At 40.0% G+C, this 18,260-nt stretch overlaps 1 protein-coding gene across 1 annotated transcript in view; it reads left to right on the forward strand.

Moving 5' to 3' along the window:
* Positions 1-203: 203 nt before the first annotated feature.
* The window catches only part of ZDHHC2 (zinc finger DHHC-type palmitoyltransferase 2), an 80,174-nt gene continuing 62,117 nt past the window's right edge, over positions 204-18,260 (forward strand). The window contains exon 1 of the mRNA XM_049772374.1: positions 204-339. Within this exon, the coding sequence (XP_049628331.1) occupies positions 213-339 (127 nt within the window). The 5' untranslated portion in view covers positions 204-212. The remainder of the gene's footprint in view (positions 340-18,260) is intronic.

The following is an 18,260-nucleotide window of genomic DNA, read 5'->3' on the forward strand; positions in this document are numbered from 1 at the left end:
GCGCTGCGCCGGGGCCGCGCCATGGGCACTTGAGCGCCACGGCGGCCGCAGTGGCCGGAGCGCAGCCGCCCGCCGCCCCCGCGCCCGCGCCCGCGCCCGCGCCCGACCCCGACCCCGACGCCGACCCCGGGCGCGTCCCCCCGGCCCGGAGCCAGGCCCGCGGGCGGCGGCGGCGGCGGCGGCGCAGCCGGGCAGGTGGCTGCGGCTGGAAGATGGCGCCCTCGGGCCCGGGCCGCGTCCGGCGCCGCGTCCGGCGGGTGCTCTACTGGGTCCCCGTGGTCTTCATCAGCCTCCTGCTCGGCTGGTCCTACTACGCCTACGCCCTGCAGCTCTGCATAGGTGAGCGCCCGCCCCGCAGCGCCCGCAGCGCCCGCGCGCGCCTCCGGGTCCGTCCCGGGACGCCAACCCCGGCCCCCGCGAGGCCCACCGGGCACCTCCGCCTCCCAGGCCCCGCTTTTGCGCGGCTCGGACCCCCGATCCGTCCGCCCAGCCCCTCCCAGACACACCCCCTCCGACGGCCCCGCCGAGGGGAGGCCCCCAACGCTGCTCTGGAGACTCTGGGGGGGTCCCTGGGACGGGCAAGAGTGGCCCCCCGGGCTCGGGAGGTCCTGCAGTTGTTTCCTTCCTCTTTATAGAACGTGGGTTGGGTGGCACTCCGGACTTGAGGCGGTTTTCTTTGGGGGTGTTTGGGTGGGGTGTTGTCTGGAGGGGTTGGAAGGTTCCCAACTGGGACACTTTCTAGTTAACGGGAGATGGGAGCGCAGGGTGGATGAGCTAGCTGCTCCAAAGTATTTTCTGAACCCCATTCAGGATCACGAATAGCAATGTATGGACAATGGAAGAAGGATGGGAAAAGAGGGCACCTCTGGAGGGGCTACATCACCAGGGCTTGGATGGAGGGAAGGGAAGCACTGAAACACTGAAGCCGAGTGTTGAAGATTTGGAGAACTCGGTGATGTCCAAGTCTTGACTGATTGGGCCGGGGCCCTGCGTGCGTGGTGCAGGTTTCTGCCCACAGTTAGAGGTTTGGGGAACACTGATCAGTGCTCTCAGGAAAGGTATTAAGAAAGAAGATGATGGAGCTCTGTGTGCGTGTGCGTGTGCGTGTGCGTGTGCGTGTGTGTGTGTGTGTGTCTGTCTGTCTGTCTGTCTGTCTCTGTCTGTCTGTCTGTCTCTCTGTCAGTGTGTGTGTGTTTGAACTCCTGAAGGAGTGTGTTGCAACTTAAGAAAGTAGAAAGTACCTACATTTTTTTCCCTACCCAATTTGAGCCTTGGTGGGTTAAAAGTGGCCTATTTCGGAGAATCTTCTCAATTATTCTCAGATGTCAGGATTTAGACTCTGACATGTGACGCCACCATATCTTCAAATGTTGCTCCTGTGAGAAATCAAAGGTGACAGCATATTACATCTATTATACTAATAACGTATAATAATCACTTATGTAAGTTTTAAGAGAATTATACTAACTTCCCATTTTATTTGCTGTGGGAGGAGAGAGAATGAGAGATGGAGGGAGCCTTCAAGGGCAAAGGTGGCATGAACACATAGAATGTAGGAAGCCCTGAAGGATTCTGCTGCCACATAGTCCTTGGAACCTGTGACACTAAGACACTAAAATGTTTAGCAAGAAAGGTTTTTGGAATATTGTAATATCTGAATACTTCATACAAAAATATTATACCTAACTGAATAGACTGCGTATTACATAACTATTAGAAACCTTTGCTGTATAGCCTTCCTTCTCCATCTTCAAAGCAGTGGCCAGTTTTAATTAGTGTAACTGGTGCAAGAGAGGAAGGTCCTTAGAGGCCTTCACTATCCAAACAGACAATTGATTCTCTTTTATTATCACATTAGGCTGAGATGGTTAGCCTGATGCAATGTCTTCTATCCATCAGGAAATCATGTGAAGGTGGGAAGAGCTTTGTTTCTCTTCTTTTGCAAGTACCTCTGCCCCAGTGAAGGCACTACTTGGGAAATCTATCTATAGTGGGTAGGCAGGTAATGAGGGAGATATATATTAAAAAATATGAATAATAATTTTATATCCACTTTCTATATATTTAAGATAAAAATAATCCATATGTATCTATGAAATACACATCATTCTTTAATTTACTAAGGGAAACTTTCTCTTTTAAAATGGCCCAAATAATATATATTTTCAGTTGCTTTTTTTTTTCAACTGATGATCAAATGTGAAGTTTCCTATCACTTCATGTTACTTCCTGGCTGGCTTATTATGTTAAATGCAGTCCATGAAGGGTCTGGAATAAACAAATAAATGATTTAGAGGCATTATCTCTGAAATGATCAGAAAAGTAGTTTTATCATTTTATTGCTATGAAAATAAATAGCAAGTGATTTATGAAAGGTCTCTATCCTAGAGTCTTCAGAACAGAATTTGGTACTAAAGACTATGACGGTTTAATAGTATATGTTTTGGAAGCTTAGATTGCTTTGGTAGGGTGTGAAGTTGAGGTTGGTTGAATTGTTCTTTTATAGTCACTGGGAAAGATGGCGACTGGTTTGCCAGACACACAAAACCAGTCTCCTTCCTTCCCTTTATACAAAGCAAAGGGAATGCCACTCTTCCCTTGCCCATTCCATCCTCCTTCCTCTTAGCATTAATCACATCTCAGACTGCCCTCTCCTTTGTGGCGGCCTTTTCTCTTGTAAATAGCAATTTACCATCCAGTCTTCCAAATTTCAGCTCTAAAACATTACCCAGCCTTGAAACCAGGTGTCGTAGGACCTGGGCAGGAACTGGAGTAGTTAACAAACAGAACAGATCTAACATGGTGATTTACCCTGGTCCTTCTTCTGCATCTGCTCTCAGCTGGGGATGACCCTGAATATAAATTACTCTGTGCCCTTTACTGAATGAACTGCAATTTAGGAGTAGTGCTTATCCTGGTATCCTTGGAAACTGGAGATAATGATTCTCATTACAGTTCATTTCTATATTTAACTACATGCATGTGTGACTCTCTAGGCACTTTTTTTTAGCTAGTATAATGTTTGCTTTGTATTTTATAAAAATAAATTCATATTTTTTGGAATGTGTGTATATTTAAAATATATAGAATATATTGTGTATGATGAAGTCTTTGGAATAAAGTTTCCTTCTTGCTCCATCAAAGAAAGGATAGGTAGGCTAGTATTTGTCATCATTCTAAACATTTATTTGTTTGTTTATTCTGTTGATTAACTAGGTTCTTTTGTTCATATTTCTCTCCCCCATCCTTTTGTCTTTTTATGTCAGGTTTTGGGTTTTGCTGTTGTTGTTGTATCTTATCTATCTTGAATTATTTTCCAGAAAGAAAGATAAGTTCAAAACACAACATTTAAGAGGTACTTCTGGATGTGGAATTAGGGTAAGAGTAGTGTTCAACCTCTAACATTCCTAAGTCTTGGGTGTACTAGGCATGTTTATATGTTGTACAGATTAATTATGGCTGTCATTGGCTTTCTAGTTGAAGAGGGAACTGAAGTTTTCCTTTGTAAGCACAAAATATTGTTTGAACTTATTAAAACATTTAAACATTTTGTTACAATTTGAAATCTATAGAAAAGCCTCAATACAGTGAGAATGATCTCTTCATATTCTTGTTAAACCAGCGTGGTTTCCATTTTTGTAAAATGTATAATATCCTTGTCCTCACCTTAGATGAATAAATTTCAGTCATTTTAAACAATCCTGGATTGGGTTTGTGTGAGTCAACTTCCTCTGCTATCTGAAGTTAGATGCTCAAGAGTTGCTAAATGATTTATATATCCATTTTCCAAATTACCAAATGACATCATTGCTATAGTATAAATGTTTACTTAAGTCTTTTCCTTTACTTCCAAACCTTTCACCAAATCTGACTATCCCAATGAACATGTTAAGCAAGTTTGCTAGCTTTTGTTTTTAGTATTTTAGTAATAGCCTAGCCCTCACGCAGCAAATTCAGAGCTTCAAAAAGATCTCTCTGTTTGGCTGACAATACATACACACAAGGTCATGTGGCCTTCTGTTGTAACACTAAAACAATTTTAGATAATACTTTAACAAATGGAGGCATGGCTGTGTTTCAATCAATTTATTCTTTTGATTAACTAGGTTCTTTTGTTCATATTTCTCTCCCCCATCCTTTTGTCTTTTTATGTCAGGTTTTGGGTTTTGCTGTTGTTGTTGTTGTTGTTGTTGTATCTTATCTATCTTGGATCATTTTCCAGAAAGAAAGATAAATTCAAAAGACATTTAAGAGGTACTTCTGAATGTGGAATTAGGGTAAGAGTAATGTTCAACCTCTAACATTCCTAAGTCTTGGGTGTACTAGACATGTTTATATGTTGTACATATTTATTATTTTATTTACAAAAATAGTAGGCAAGCTATAGTCGATCCTTTAGTGATGGTTTGTTGACCTTGGTATATGATACGAATTAGTCCATCAAAATATTGATGTTTCAGAGTTTTGCAATATTTTTAATAACATCTATCAGAAGTTATTATGATCTCCTCTATCTCACAATGATTATTGATTGTTTCAAGAATTAAAATTAGTTTACATATTTAAAGAAATTTGAGCCATGCCTGTTTTCCTTCTTTCAAAACAAGTGTCCTTGTAGATAAACTATATAAAGCCTTAAACTTGAAAACTGTTTTCGTTTTTTTTTTTTGTTTGTTTGTTTGTTTGGGCCACATTCGGCGGTGCTCAGGGGTTACTCCTAGCTGTCTGCTCAGAAATAGCTCCTGGCAGGCACGGGGGACCATATGGGACACCGGGATTTGAACCAACCACCTTTGGTCCTGGATCGGCTGCTTGCAAGGCAAATGCCACTGTGCTATCTCTCCAGGCCCGAAAACTGTTTTTGTAATATTGCATGTATTATTGCAGATCTAGTATTGCATCTTCTTTTAATTCAAGGCCATTGAAGTCTCAAGGATAGAGACTGAATAGAAGTTTTTTCCAAAATGGATAATTTGAGTCACACAGAAAGAAAACAGTGTTCTTGTTATTTGCAACTATTATTTTTAAAAATTAATGAACAAAAAAGATATCAAACTCTAAAAGAAAAGTATTCAAACAGATGGGTCAGAAGCTAACTCTAATGAGTGAAGTGCATGTGTTACACTGAGAAGTGCCTGAAGTTTGACCCCTAGCACTATAAAGATCCCTCAGATTTACCATGTCAACGGATCAAGCTCTGAAAAACTTGGTTAAGCACTGAAATATTAGGCCTTTACAGCTTAGCTGAATATTGCTGAGTGACCTCTGGACCCCCAGAATTTTGCTTGGGAAATCTCTTCAAAATATGGAAAAGCTGCAGAAAAATTATCTTAGAGATACAAATTCCAATATTTATAATTATTAAAATAATTTTAAATAAAATTGAATAAAAATCGTCATAGACAACCAGTGTGCAGGTAACACAATGTCATTAATCACTTACAAATTATTTAAGAAAGCAAAAAATTGATTTATTTTTATGTGATTGTTGTTTGGAATTGAACTCAGAACCTCCAAGCTGCAAAGCCTATCACCAAACTGTATTCCCACCCCAGAAATTATTTCTTGTTAGCTATATTGTTGGCAAAAAATATACTTTCTTTGTGACTTTTCATGGTATTTTTTAATATCTGATATTATGTAAATAGAAGGTTAATATATAATTTTAAATATAGAAAAACACTGAGGCCAGGGAAGTTGTATAGGAATCAGAGGCCTGCATGCAACTGATTCTAGTTCAATTCCCAGAACCACATGTGATTCTTCAAGCATTTAAACAAAGCTAGGAACAAGCTTGAGTACCACTGGGCATGGCTAACTCCCCCCTACCCAGCATCAAAAACTAAAAACATAGGTAAGCCCTTAGTTCCATTTAAATTTGAGAATTGTTTTTCCTTTTGATGTATTGGAGAACACAGAATACTAGTTGCTTTTTATTAGAAATATCATTCAAATAGCAATTATCAAAGTACTTGCATGTAGAGGTACTAGATAAGTGTTGAATTAATTACTTTGTGTTTTTATTAAGCACTATTCATTCATTTGAAAATGAAATTGAATACTGTTGAATTAGTGAAAGAGAAACATTGAGTAATCAAAAGTCAGTGAAAGCTTACATTAGAAAGCTTTTCTTCAGTTTTTTTTTTAATTATACTAGGGAGGGGTCAAACCCAGGCTCTCATTCAAGCACAAAAAATGCTCTACTGCTGAACTATGTCGCCCGCTCCTGTTTTCACATCTTAATGAGAATATTATCCATACCATTAAACTAAGTAATAGCTCAAGTGTCTTCCTGTAATTAAGCAGAAGGTGAGAGGATGGTGTTATAAATCAAGAGAATTCATTCTCGAGGGAAGGTAGCAGTCAGTTGCAGAAAGGCTTGAGTAAGGTTCATTGAAAACCATTCATTGACCCTTTTATATGTGCCAAGCAATTTCCCCCACAGAAATAACTTAGAGAAATCAAGTCAAGATTTTTGTCCCTAGTAGCTAAGAAAAAAAAAAGCATGTATAGGGAAAAGCATGGAGCTTTTCGGCTTTATATTTTTTGGTGTTTCAAACCACACCCAGCAGTACTCAGGGCTTACTCCTGTCTCTATTACACTCAGTGATTACTCCTTGCAGAGATGGGGAAACACCTGGAATGTCAAAGACTGAACCCAGGTAGGTCAGCCGCTCACTTTAGCAACTAAATATATACGAAAATTGAACCCAGGTTGGCTGCCTGCAAGGCAAGTGTCTGTCTTCAATGCTATCTCCAACTTCAGTGTCTTCGGCCTCGGGCATGAGGTAAGAGACTGCCCCCAAGGAGAGTACCAAGAAAACAGAAACAAAGGATTCTGTGAATTCATTTCTAGATGAATATAAAAGATTAATTAGATCAGCAGATAGAAGTTGCTAACAGAAATGACATCTGGAGTAATAAATCTCTAATCAGATTATGTGTCTTATGCATATAAATATCTTAGAGTAGATTTAGAGCTAGCTGCTTTTACCCCTTGCTATAAACCAGGAGGATGTTTCAGTGAACCCAATTTTCCTGGTTGCTTGGCAAATATGTATCAAGGTCTGTGACTGAGTAAAACAGGAGCAAGCAGAAGTCTTTCTGCATACAACCCATTGGATCACAGGGAAGAGTGGAGAACATAACTCAAGAGAGTGGACAGAGACAAATGAAGCTGACCATACTCCAGGCTTTTGAAGGAATCACTGCCCTGGGCACTAGCCATAACTGAGCTTGGGAACCTCCTCTGATTTGTGTGATTTTGTAGAAATGGCTCCAGTGTCAACAGGCCAAATAGCCGTGTCCAGCTGGCTGAGCTGAGGTGACTACACCCACGTCCCAGTTGCCAGCATTCAGAAGGAACAGGTGTTCGATTTTTTTTTTTTTTTGGCTTCCATGGTAGGAATGATTGCCAACAATCATTGTGAAAAACAAAACAAAACAAAAACCTAACAACAACAAAACTATGTCCCAGAGATTACTGTGGATATGAATTCTCAATGAAGCCATAATTGATTAATTTTTAAATCTGAATCAAAAATGTATGACATTTCAGGAAAATGAAATCACGACTTACTTGATAACTTAGGCTACAGATCTCATAGCTTTTTATGGGGGCATCATATCTGTCAGTCTTTTTTTTTCTGGGAAACTGTGAGTTCAAGGGTTCCAATGATTCCATCTCTCTGTGTGATGATACTAGACCCATCATGTCATTTCACTTGTACAATCATAGATGAGAACATGGCACAGATCTTTAATGTTCTCTGTTGGGAAGATACTTTTCTAATAATCTCTTATGTAACATCCTATGATTCCAAATTGTGACTTAGATATACTATAGATCAGGGGTCTTCAAACTTTTTAAAGTGGGGGCCGGATTACGGTCTCTTAGAGAGCTGGAGGGCTGGACTATATGAGCTACTAATTCCTACTCACACTGCACATATCTTATATAAATAAAATGAAAACCATTTATAAATAAACAGGTCACACACCAGTATTTCAATGGGAACTGTGGGCCTGCTTTTGGCTAATGAGATGGTCAATGTCCGGTTCCATATTTGTCACTGCCAGCTGTAACAAGTGATGCAAGTGGGCATCAGTTAATCTTGATCTGGTTGGAGATTTTGGATGTTTCATTTTTGAAAAAATCTGTTCACAGGCATAAGTGCTACCAAAGATGGTTACCATTTTGAGTGCATGGTTCCTGATATTTGGATATACACTGAGTGTATATGCTGGCAGGTATCTTGGCAACCAAACAGCGCTCACGGCTGGTGGGCCGGATCAGACTCCTCTGCGGGCCGCATGTGGCCCACGGGCCGTAGTTTGAAGACCCCTGCTATAGATAAATAAGAATTTACAAAGGATAACATGGCTGAATCAGTTTCTGCAGTAGTCCACAAGGCAGTTGTTGGGGATGGGAGAGATAATAGTATAATGGGTTGATTGCTTTCCTCACATGTACCTGACCCAGGTTTGATCCCTGGACTCCACATATGGTCCCCCAAGCATTGCCAAAATTGATCCCTGAGAGCAGAGCCAGAGTAAGACCTGAATACCATCAGTCATGCCCCCCCCATACAAAAACAAACAAAAGTATTATTCTTTTAGACCCAACTTCTATAAGGATAATTTTAAAATAATATTTAAATGGTTATCTTGGCTAAGTTCTGAGAGTGGAAAGGGGTGGAATTTTTTAGGCAGGAGGTGAGATAGGGACAATTGAGAGCAGACAGTGCACTGATTTATTTGGTTTTATTATTTTTTTTTTTTGGGTCACACTCGGCGTTGCTCAGGGGTTACTCCTGGCTGTCTGCTCAGAAATAGCTCCTGGCAGGCATGGGGGACCATATGGGACACCAGGATTCGAACCAACCACCTTTGGTCCTGGATCGGCTGCTTGCAAGGCAAACGCTGCTGTGCTATCTCTCCGGGCCCGGTTTTATTATTTTTATCCTTTCCCTTACCACTGTTATTATTGTTTTGGTATCTGGGGATCATATACTAGATGTTAGTGTTCTCAAACTTACCAGGGGTCACACACTTCGTTGTGGTGACAGATCACAAATGGTTGAGCCACCAGGATCACTTGACCATGTGGGTCAAGGGATCAAACTTGCAGCCTCATGCCTGCAGGTCAGGCAATCTAATCCAGAACCAAATTCTTGGGGGCTAGTTTCTTAATAAACGTATGGTAGCAATAAAATAAAAGCGTATTATTAAGGCCAGAGAGATAGCACGGAGGTAAGGCATTTGCCTTGCATGCTGAAGGACGGTGGTTTGAATCCCAGCATCCCATATGGTCCCCCGAGCCTGCCGGGGCGATTTCTGAGCATAGAGCCAGGAGTAGCCCCTGAGCCTGCCAGGTGTGACCCAAAAACAAACAAACAAAACATGTATGATCATTTATTATTCTTCCTCTCAAAAATATACTACTGTGTATTTAAACACTTCTGTGGCATTTGCCCTAATTTGACTTTTCATCTATGACTTTAGGTTCATTTATAAATATTAGTGCTGGAAACATTTTAAGATTTGTATTCATTTGCTTAAAAGGCATTCTTAAAAATATATGCTGCACTTTTTCTTTTAGCACTTCTCTCTACTCTAAAATGCCTACTTTACAGTAGTTCCTTCCAGATGTGTTGTTGATTACATTTCAAAATACTTTTATCGATAATTGCATTTATTTGTAAGAATTTCTCCTTGGTGGCCCAAAATTGCTCGTCCCCTTAACTATTCTTTGTAGAGTCAGTTTGACCTCTTTTGATTTGATCTCTAACAGGAGGATCAGATTGGATGGTACAAAAAGGAGTGAATTAACAAAAGAAATGTACTGAACACAAAGCCTTTTTCTTTTATTCTTTATAAACAAATATCCAGAGACTACAACATTTTCAAGCAGTTTGCTTTACTTTTCATGATCATCAAATAGTAGACATAATTCTTGTAAAAATCAGTTCATGAGGACCAGAGTGATGGTGCAGTGGTAGGGTGTTTGCCTTGCATGCCAGAAGTGATTTCTGAGCGTATAGCCAGGAGTAAGCCCTGAGCGTCACCGAGTGTGCCCAAAATTTTAAAAAAAAATCAGTTCATGTTTTTTCAGAAACTATAAATTTATTTCATTATAATTCAGTGAGATCTGGGAAACCAAAATGCTTTGTCATGATTGTTTTCTCAAATAAAGATGAAATTTGATTCTGTCTCTGTTTATGGCATTTTATATTTAAAAAAAAAAAGGTTTCATCCTATCTGTAGAATAGGCTTAGAGTAAACTAACTTAAAACAAAGACTGGCCCTGATCTTTTCAGATCCCAAAATTAATCTCAAAGAGGTATATGATTGACTCTGAAATGTGGCTTTTTGTCAAATTTGTAGGTATATGAGACATAGTCTGTTAGTAGAGTCTCTATAGAGCTCACATTTTTCTCATCAGAAATACTTTTGTGGAAAAAATATACCTTTTCTTTTTTTTTTTTTTGTTTGTTTTTGGGCCACACCCTGTGATGCTCAGGGGTTACTTCTGGCTATGCGCTCAGAAGTTGCTCCTGGCTTCTTGGGGGACCATATGGGACACCGGGGGATCGAACCGCGGTCCGTCCTAGGCTAGCGCAAGCAAGGCAGGCACCTTACCTCCAGCGCCACCGCCCGGCTATACCTTTTCTTAAACTCTGATTTTGAGCTTTCATAATGAGAGAGACACCTGAAACCACTTACAGAGAAAAAAAAAATTTTTAATTACGAACCTCAAATTGGAAGTCATAAATTGCATGGGCTGATTTGCGATGGACTTCATAACTAGGTGGACAGTTCCACATTACATGCTTTGGGGGGAAAGGCAATAAAGGATGTATCTACTTACCTATATATAAATATGTATTTATATTCTTACCATATGTAAATATAAGCGATAATCTAGGACATCTCAAGTGGGTTTAATTTATTTGAAAAAATAAAATAAAGACCAGGTGCTGGAGAGATAGCACAACAGGGTGTTTGCCTTGCACACAGCTCACCTGGATTCAATCCCTGGCATCCTATATGGTCCCCTGAGCCTGCCAGGATTGATTCTGAGACCAAAGCCAGAGGACTAAGCCAAAAAAATTCTTTTTTTTTTTTTTTTTTGGTTTTTGGGTCACACCTGGCGGTGCTCAGGGGTTACTCCTGGCTGTCTGCTCAGAAATAGCTCCTGGCAGGCACGGGGGACCATATGGGACACCAGGATTCGAACCAGCCACCTTTGGTCCTGGATCGGCTGCTTGCAAGGCAAAACGGCCTGTGCTATCTCTCCGGGCCCTAAAAAAATTCTTACAGGAGAGATAGCACAGCAGTAGTGCATTTGCCTTGCAAGTGGCCGATCCAGGACAGACCCGGATTCGATATCCAGCATCCCATATGGTCCACGGAGCCTGCCAGGAGTAACCTCTGAGTGCTACCAAGTGTGGCCCAAAATTTTTTTTAAAAAATTCTTAAATACGGGGCCGGAGAGATAGCACCAGTGGTGTTTGCCTTGCAAGCAGCCAATCCAGGACCTAAGGTGGTTGGTTCGAATCCGGGCATCCCATATGGTCCCCCTTGCCTGCCAGGAGCTACGTATAAGACGACCCCCTAATTTTGCAGTTAAAACATGGGTTTAGGCCTGTATTCGCTGTATCAGAACTTTCCTGTGCTGCATGTGTTCCTGTGCTCATGTACCACAGTGAGCCAACACAAGCAAAGGTTCAAAGGTTATATTGTAATAGACTTCCTCTCTGACTCTGGCCAATCGGAGCAGGCTTCTGACAGTGTAGATTCGGGTCCAGAACATTATCTAATTTGCATGCATAAGCTGAGAAGCTTCTGCACCTCAAAGGAAATAGTGCCCAGGATACAAGAGCCACCCACTGAGTGGGAGAAACTATTCACCCAATACCCATCAGATAAGGGGCTAATCTCCAAAATATACAAGGCACTGACAGAACTTTACAAGAAAAAAACATCTAACCCCATCAAAAAATGGGGAGAAGAAATGAACAGACACTTTGACAAAGAAGAAATACGCATGGCCAAAAGACACATGAAAAAATGTTCCACATCACTAATCATCAGGGAGATGCAAATCAAAACAACGATGAGATACCACCTCACACCCCAGAGAATGGCACACATCACAAAGAATGAGAATAAACAGTGTTGGCGGGGATGTGGAGAGAAAGGAACTCTTATCCACTGCTGGTGGGAATGCTGTCTAGTTCAACCTTTATGGAAAGCGATATGGAGATTCCTCCAAAAACTGGAAATCGAGCTCCCATACGATCCAGCTATACCACTCCTAGGAATATACCCTAGGAACACAAAAATACAATACAAAAACCCCTTCCTTACACCTATATTCATTGCAGCTCTATTTACCATAGCAAGACTCTGGAAACAACCAAGATGCCCTTCAACAGATGAATGGCTAAAGAAACTGTGGTACATATACACAATGGAATATTATGCAGCTGTCAGGAGAGATGAAGTCATGAAATTTTCCTATACATGGATGTACATGGAATCTATTATGCTGAGTGAAATAAGTCAGAGAGAGAGAGAAAAACGCAGAATGGTCTCACTCATCTATGGGTTTTAAGAAAAATGAAAGACACCCTTGTAATAATAATTTTCAGACACAAAAGAGAAAAGAGCTGGAAGTTCCAGCTCACCTCAGGAAGCTCACCACAAAGAGTGATGAGTTTAGTTAGAGAAATAACTACATTTTGAACTGTCCTAATATTGAGAATGTATGAGGGAAATGTAGAGCCTGTTTAGGGTACAGGCGGGGGTTGGGTGGGGAGGAGGGTGATTTGGGACTTGGGTGATGGGAATGTTGCACTGGTGATGGGTGGTGTTCCTTTTATGACTGAAACCCAAACACAATCATGTATGTAATCAAGGTGTTTAAATAAAAAAAAAATTAAAAAAAAAAAAAAAAAAAAAAAAAAAAAAAAAGCCTGCTTGCATTGGCTGAGTTAGAGAGGCGGTCCGAGCAGCCTTGCAGTGATTGGTGCAGGATCAAGTTGGAAAATTCGTTTTGTGGCAATATTCAGACAATTTTCGTTTAGCAGCATATTGAAACATTTTTCGGGATATACTCGGCTATAAGACGACCCCCGATTTTCCGTTGACATTTTTTTTTGTTTCAAAAGTCGTTTATACGCTGGAAAATACGGTGTTTCTGAGCAGATAGCCAGGAGTAACCCCTGAGCACCGCCGGGTGTGGCCCAAAAAAACAAAAACAAAAACAAAAATTCTTAAATAGATACCTATGTGTGTGTACTTTTTAATTTTGAAATCTTATAGGGTTACTAATGGCCCACTTGGTGATTTATTTAAAAAAAATAAACAAGAGAGACAATGAGAGGAGAGAGAACATGAGAGAAGGAGGCAGGAGAGAGACAGACAGACAGACAGAGAGAAGAGAGATGTCTGCCCCAGAGGCAGGTAGGACAGAAAGTGGGAGGCAAACTGGGGGCTTTGGTGGAGGGAAATGTGCACTGGTGAAGGGTGTTGTACATTGTATAACTGAAATTCAAACATGAAAAATTTTGCAACTGTGTGAAAAAGAAAACTAGCTATATTATGAACAATCTTGTAACCACAATGTGTAAATAAAGTAATTAAAAATAAAAAATAAAATTGTAGATTGATAAGTAACATAACACTGGAAAAATAAAACAAAATTCTTAGCAGGAATATGTAAGAGGATCTGGAGATAATTTTGGCTTGAGTTAAGGAAGCAAGGAGAAGGAAAGGGTCTGTCTGGGTCTCAAGATTAGAGTGGTATAGAAGAGGTTACAAGTTGTAAAGGGCTATTACATAGGGCCCTGTAAACTGTTGTAAGAATTTGGGCTTAAAGTAAAATAAAAACCCATCTCAGAGTGCTAAATAGTTTGTTGTAACAGGCTTTAGCTTATATTTTAAAACACTTCTTTGATCTTTTTTTGTAATCTAATCTAATCTTTTATCATTAAATGTGAGAAACTCCTGTGAGTTACTCTAAGGCAGAATAGTAAAAAAAAAAAAAGGTTAGGTTCTGGGTGTAGTTTGAGTTTTTATTTGGTGGTTTGTTGTTGTTGTTTGGTTGGTTGGTTTTGCTTTTTGGGCCACACCCTGTGAAACTCAGGGGTTACTCCTGGCTATGTGCTTAGAAATTGCTCCTGGCTTGGGGGACCATATGGGATGTTGGGGATCGAACCAAGGTCCATCCTGGATTGGCATCGTGCAAAACAAACACCCTTCTGCTGTGCTATCGCTGCGGGCCCAATTTTATATGGTGTTTAATTTGATTTATTTTCTACTTTCCTTTATTTGAGGTCCTTCTGCACACTGGGTTTCACTGTGCTGGAGATAGTACCCTGGGTTGTTGCATCTGGTCCTATTTGCAGTACCACAGGGACCACAATTGCTATATGGAGTGGTATTGGGGTCCAGCTCTCATCCTTATGTCTACTGAGTCATCCCTACACCCCTTGGGTACTTTTTTTAAATAAAAACAACAATTTCCCAACATGTGATAGTTGTTGTGAACGAAACAAGTCAAAATAACTCAAATAACTCAGTCAGAAGGATAAAGATCTGTTGAGATGCAGAAACTTGTTAAGTATAGCAAAACTGAGTTGTACCGGAATGTTGAGTGTGGGTGATCTCAATGCTGATATTGAAACAAAAAGAGTAATGAATAAACACTTGTAACTCTTACTTTGGCCAAAGGAATAAATGTCTTGGTCATAAAAATGAATTTAAATACTTAATACTGAAATGCATTTTTTCCCCACTGAGATGTAGTAGTAAAATGGACAGAGGCAGGTACTAAATGTGGCCAACATTGAGAATTCAGTAGACAATTAGGATCCAGCAAAGAAGTATATGGAAACAAACTACAAGGTTTTCCTGAAGCTGGGGTAGGTGGGAAAAGATTTCAAAAAGAAAGAATGATCCTACTTTCACAAAATACTCTTATCTAGTTAAATAAGGACAAAGTCTGAACTTGAGAGCACTTTTGGGGCTAAAGAAAAGAAAACTTTGTTTCTGGAGGGCCACGCAGTGGTGCTCAGGACTTGGCTCTGAGCTAAGGCATGGTGGCGGTGGCACAAGCAGTAGGGTGTTTGCCTTGCACACTCTAACCTAGGACGGACCTCAGTTAGATATACCCCAGTGTTCCATATGGTCCCCCAAGCCAGGAGCGATTTCTGAGCGCATAGCCAGGAGTAACCCCTGAGCATCACCAGGTGTGGCTCAAAAGAGCAATAAATAAATAAATAAATAAATAAATAAATAAATAAATAAATAAATAAATAAAATGAATCATTTCTAGGACCAGAGCGGTAGTGCAGCTATAGGGCATTATCCTTGCACATGGCTGACCCAGGACGGACTTCAGTTTGATCCCTAGCATTCCATATGGTCCCCCAAGCCAGGAGCAATTTCTCAGCACATAGCCAGGAGTAACCTCTGAATGTTAACTGGTGCCCCCCCCAAAACAACAACAATAAAAAAAATCATTTCTGGAAGGGGTTGGGGACCATATAGGATGGTGGATTGAATACAGGTAAGCTATATGCAAGACAAACACCCTGCTCGTTCTTTTATATCTCTCCAGCATAAGAAAAGTAAATTATTTTCCCTTTTGAAACTTAAAACACTGTGTGTTTCAAAGTTATTCATAATACAGTCATTTCAAGCATTCAATATTTCAACACCAATCCCACTATCAGTGTGACTGTCCCTATATGTTTCAAGTTACCACACACACACACACACACACACACACACACACACAGGCACAAAAGAATTTGCTTTATAGTGCTTGTCACAACATATTTCTAAGGTATTCCTGGAATCACTGACTAAGGATTTGCTGAGATGTTTGCTGCTAGTTGAGCCTTCTGTACCATTGTTTTCATGATTGGACTTTACAACTTTCTCATTTTATTTTCTGTTTGCCTACTGGACTGTCAGTACTAAAACTTGGAGATGCCATGTAGCCAGATATGCAGTTACATGCTCCCATAGCTTTGTCGCTGGGATAATTAAACACCATGGCATCTCTGTCTTACCAGGTTCAGTGTTGCAGGGGCTTCTCTCTGAAATGGGTAGTGGCGCTAGGCCATTTAAGTTTGAACAGAAGTGAGTTTGGGTGGCTGAAACACTGGGCCCTCCTGCAGGGTAAGGACTTGGCATGCCCATCCAGAGATGGCTCCAGTAATCTGGATTCAGAGACTGGGCCTAAAATATTTGGTGCAACTGGTTATTCAGCAAGAAAGAGAGACTTTTAAGGGTAATTTTAGAAAGTCATATCCCTGACCCCCCTTAAAAGAAAAGGAATTCCAGGCTATGTGATCTACCCATGGAGATTTGCTACGTAACCCAACTGCAGTGACATTGTTGTCCCAAACTCTCCACCACAAGTTTTATGTTACATTTGGCCCACCTTTTACTTCCGCCACCCCTCTAACCCACTGATTGGTAATTTCAGTCTTGTAAGCCAAGGCTAAGGATTTATCATCACTTAGTTCTATCTATTCCCTTGTTCTATTTCCTTATCCATACTACCAATGAATGATCATTTGATACTTGTCCTGTTCCCTCTCACTTATTTCACTTAACATGTCTGCTATTGCATAGTATATAAATACCAAACTTTCTTTATCCATTCATCTATAGTTGGACATTTGGAATGTTTCCAGATCTGGTTATTTTACTTAGCACTGCTATAAACCATATGTGTTCATATATCTTTTCAAGTTAGTGTTTCTGTATTTTGGGGATAGATGCCAAGAAGTAGAATCCCTGGATCATATGGAAGATCTATTCTTAATTTTCTAAGAAGTGGGAACAGATGATTTTATGGAAATGTTTCTACAGGCTTTACCCTTAAAATTGTCCAAACTTGAAGATCTCTGGAAATTTCCACAATGCCTATAATAATGTCATGGGAACAATTTCTAACTGCTTTTCTTTTACGGGTTCAATAGAAAAGTAGTGGACAGAGAATTGTGATTAAGTGTTTCATCTACAAAACACCCTTGTGAGAATGCTGACCATCAATCTTGTCCAGGGCAGAAAAACTAAGAACTACTGGATTCCTCTACAGATTCAACAACAGTTTCTAAGTCACCAGAACACTGATGCTAACTCCTAGGAAATGTATATTAAAAAAAAAAAAAAGCGGCACATTAGAAAGTGTAAATGACACACTTGTTCACACTTGTTCCATTACTCCATTGACTTGAAAAATGGTTGTAAGAACAAAAGTATATAGGGTAGGGTATTTGCCTTACATGCAAGGTTGGGGTCCCCCAAGCTTGATCCCCCATCCTATATGGTTCCCTAAGCCCACCAGGAGTGATTTCTGATAGCAGAGCTAGGAGCACCTTGAGCACTGCCAGGTGTGACTGAAAAGCAGAAAAACAAACAAAACAAGAAAAAAGAAATCAGTACAGTACATATAATCAGGAAAATTATCAAAGTAGGAGCCATAAAAGTAGATCATATTGAGCAGAGAAACTCAACATACATACTGGTGACTTTTTTTTTTTTCAATTCCTTGCACACTATTTTAGAGCACCAACACATATATCTAATTAGATGCTTTTAATTATACTATTGTGTTTCACTGCTTCACAGTAAGCAATAGTACAAATCTTTTGTCTATAGGTTTTAGTTTATAATTGTCAAATTTGCTTTTGCTGCAGCTGATATATATATGTAATTGGAATTACTGTTAAGTAGAATGTGTATGCTATAGGTAAATACAGAATAAGATAAGTATATACTTAGTTACAAATAAGATGAAAAAGCATACTGTAATTCAAGCAGGGATCAAGAAAAGATTGTGTGAGTAAGAAATTTCCTTATGAAAATATGGCAGTCAGGTACCATTGTCTTGGTACTAAAGAGTGAACCAGTACAACATTTTATTGTCTTATCTGTTTTAATAGATGTTGTAACCCAATGTTATGTTGCAGTAATTTTTGCTGATGCTAATGGTGTTTGAAACCTTTAAATTCATCCCTTGTCTTGGTTGAAGAATGGAAAGCATAATGGTTTAAATTAGGTTTTTTAATAGTTCCTTTATCTGAAGATTGTAAACCGCTGCATATATGTGAAATAGTTAATATGATACTGGAAATATTAGTCTAATTTTAAGTCCTTTAGCACTGAACATTTAACTGCTAAACTTGGGTGGAAATTGAGGTTTTCTGCTTCCTTGAAAGAGTAAACAAGAAACA

Source organism: Suncus etruscus, chromosome 4, assembly GCF_024139225.1.
Source record: "Suncus etruscus isolate mSunEtr1 chromosome 4, mSunEtr1.pri.cur, whole genome shotgun sequence".
Taxonomy (NCBI): domain Eukaryota; kingdom Metazoa; phylum Chordata; class Mammalia; order Eulipotyphla; family Soricidae; genus Suncus; species Suncus etruscus.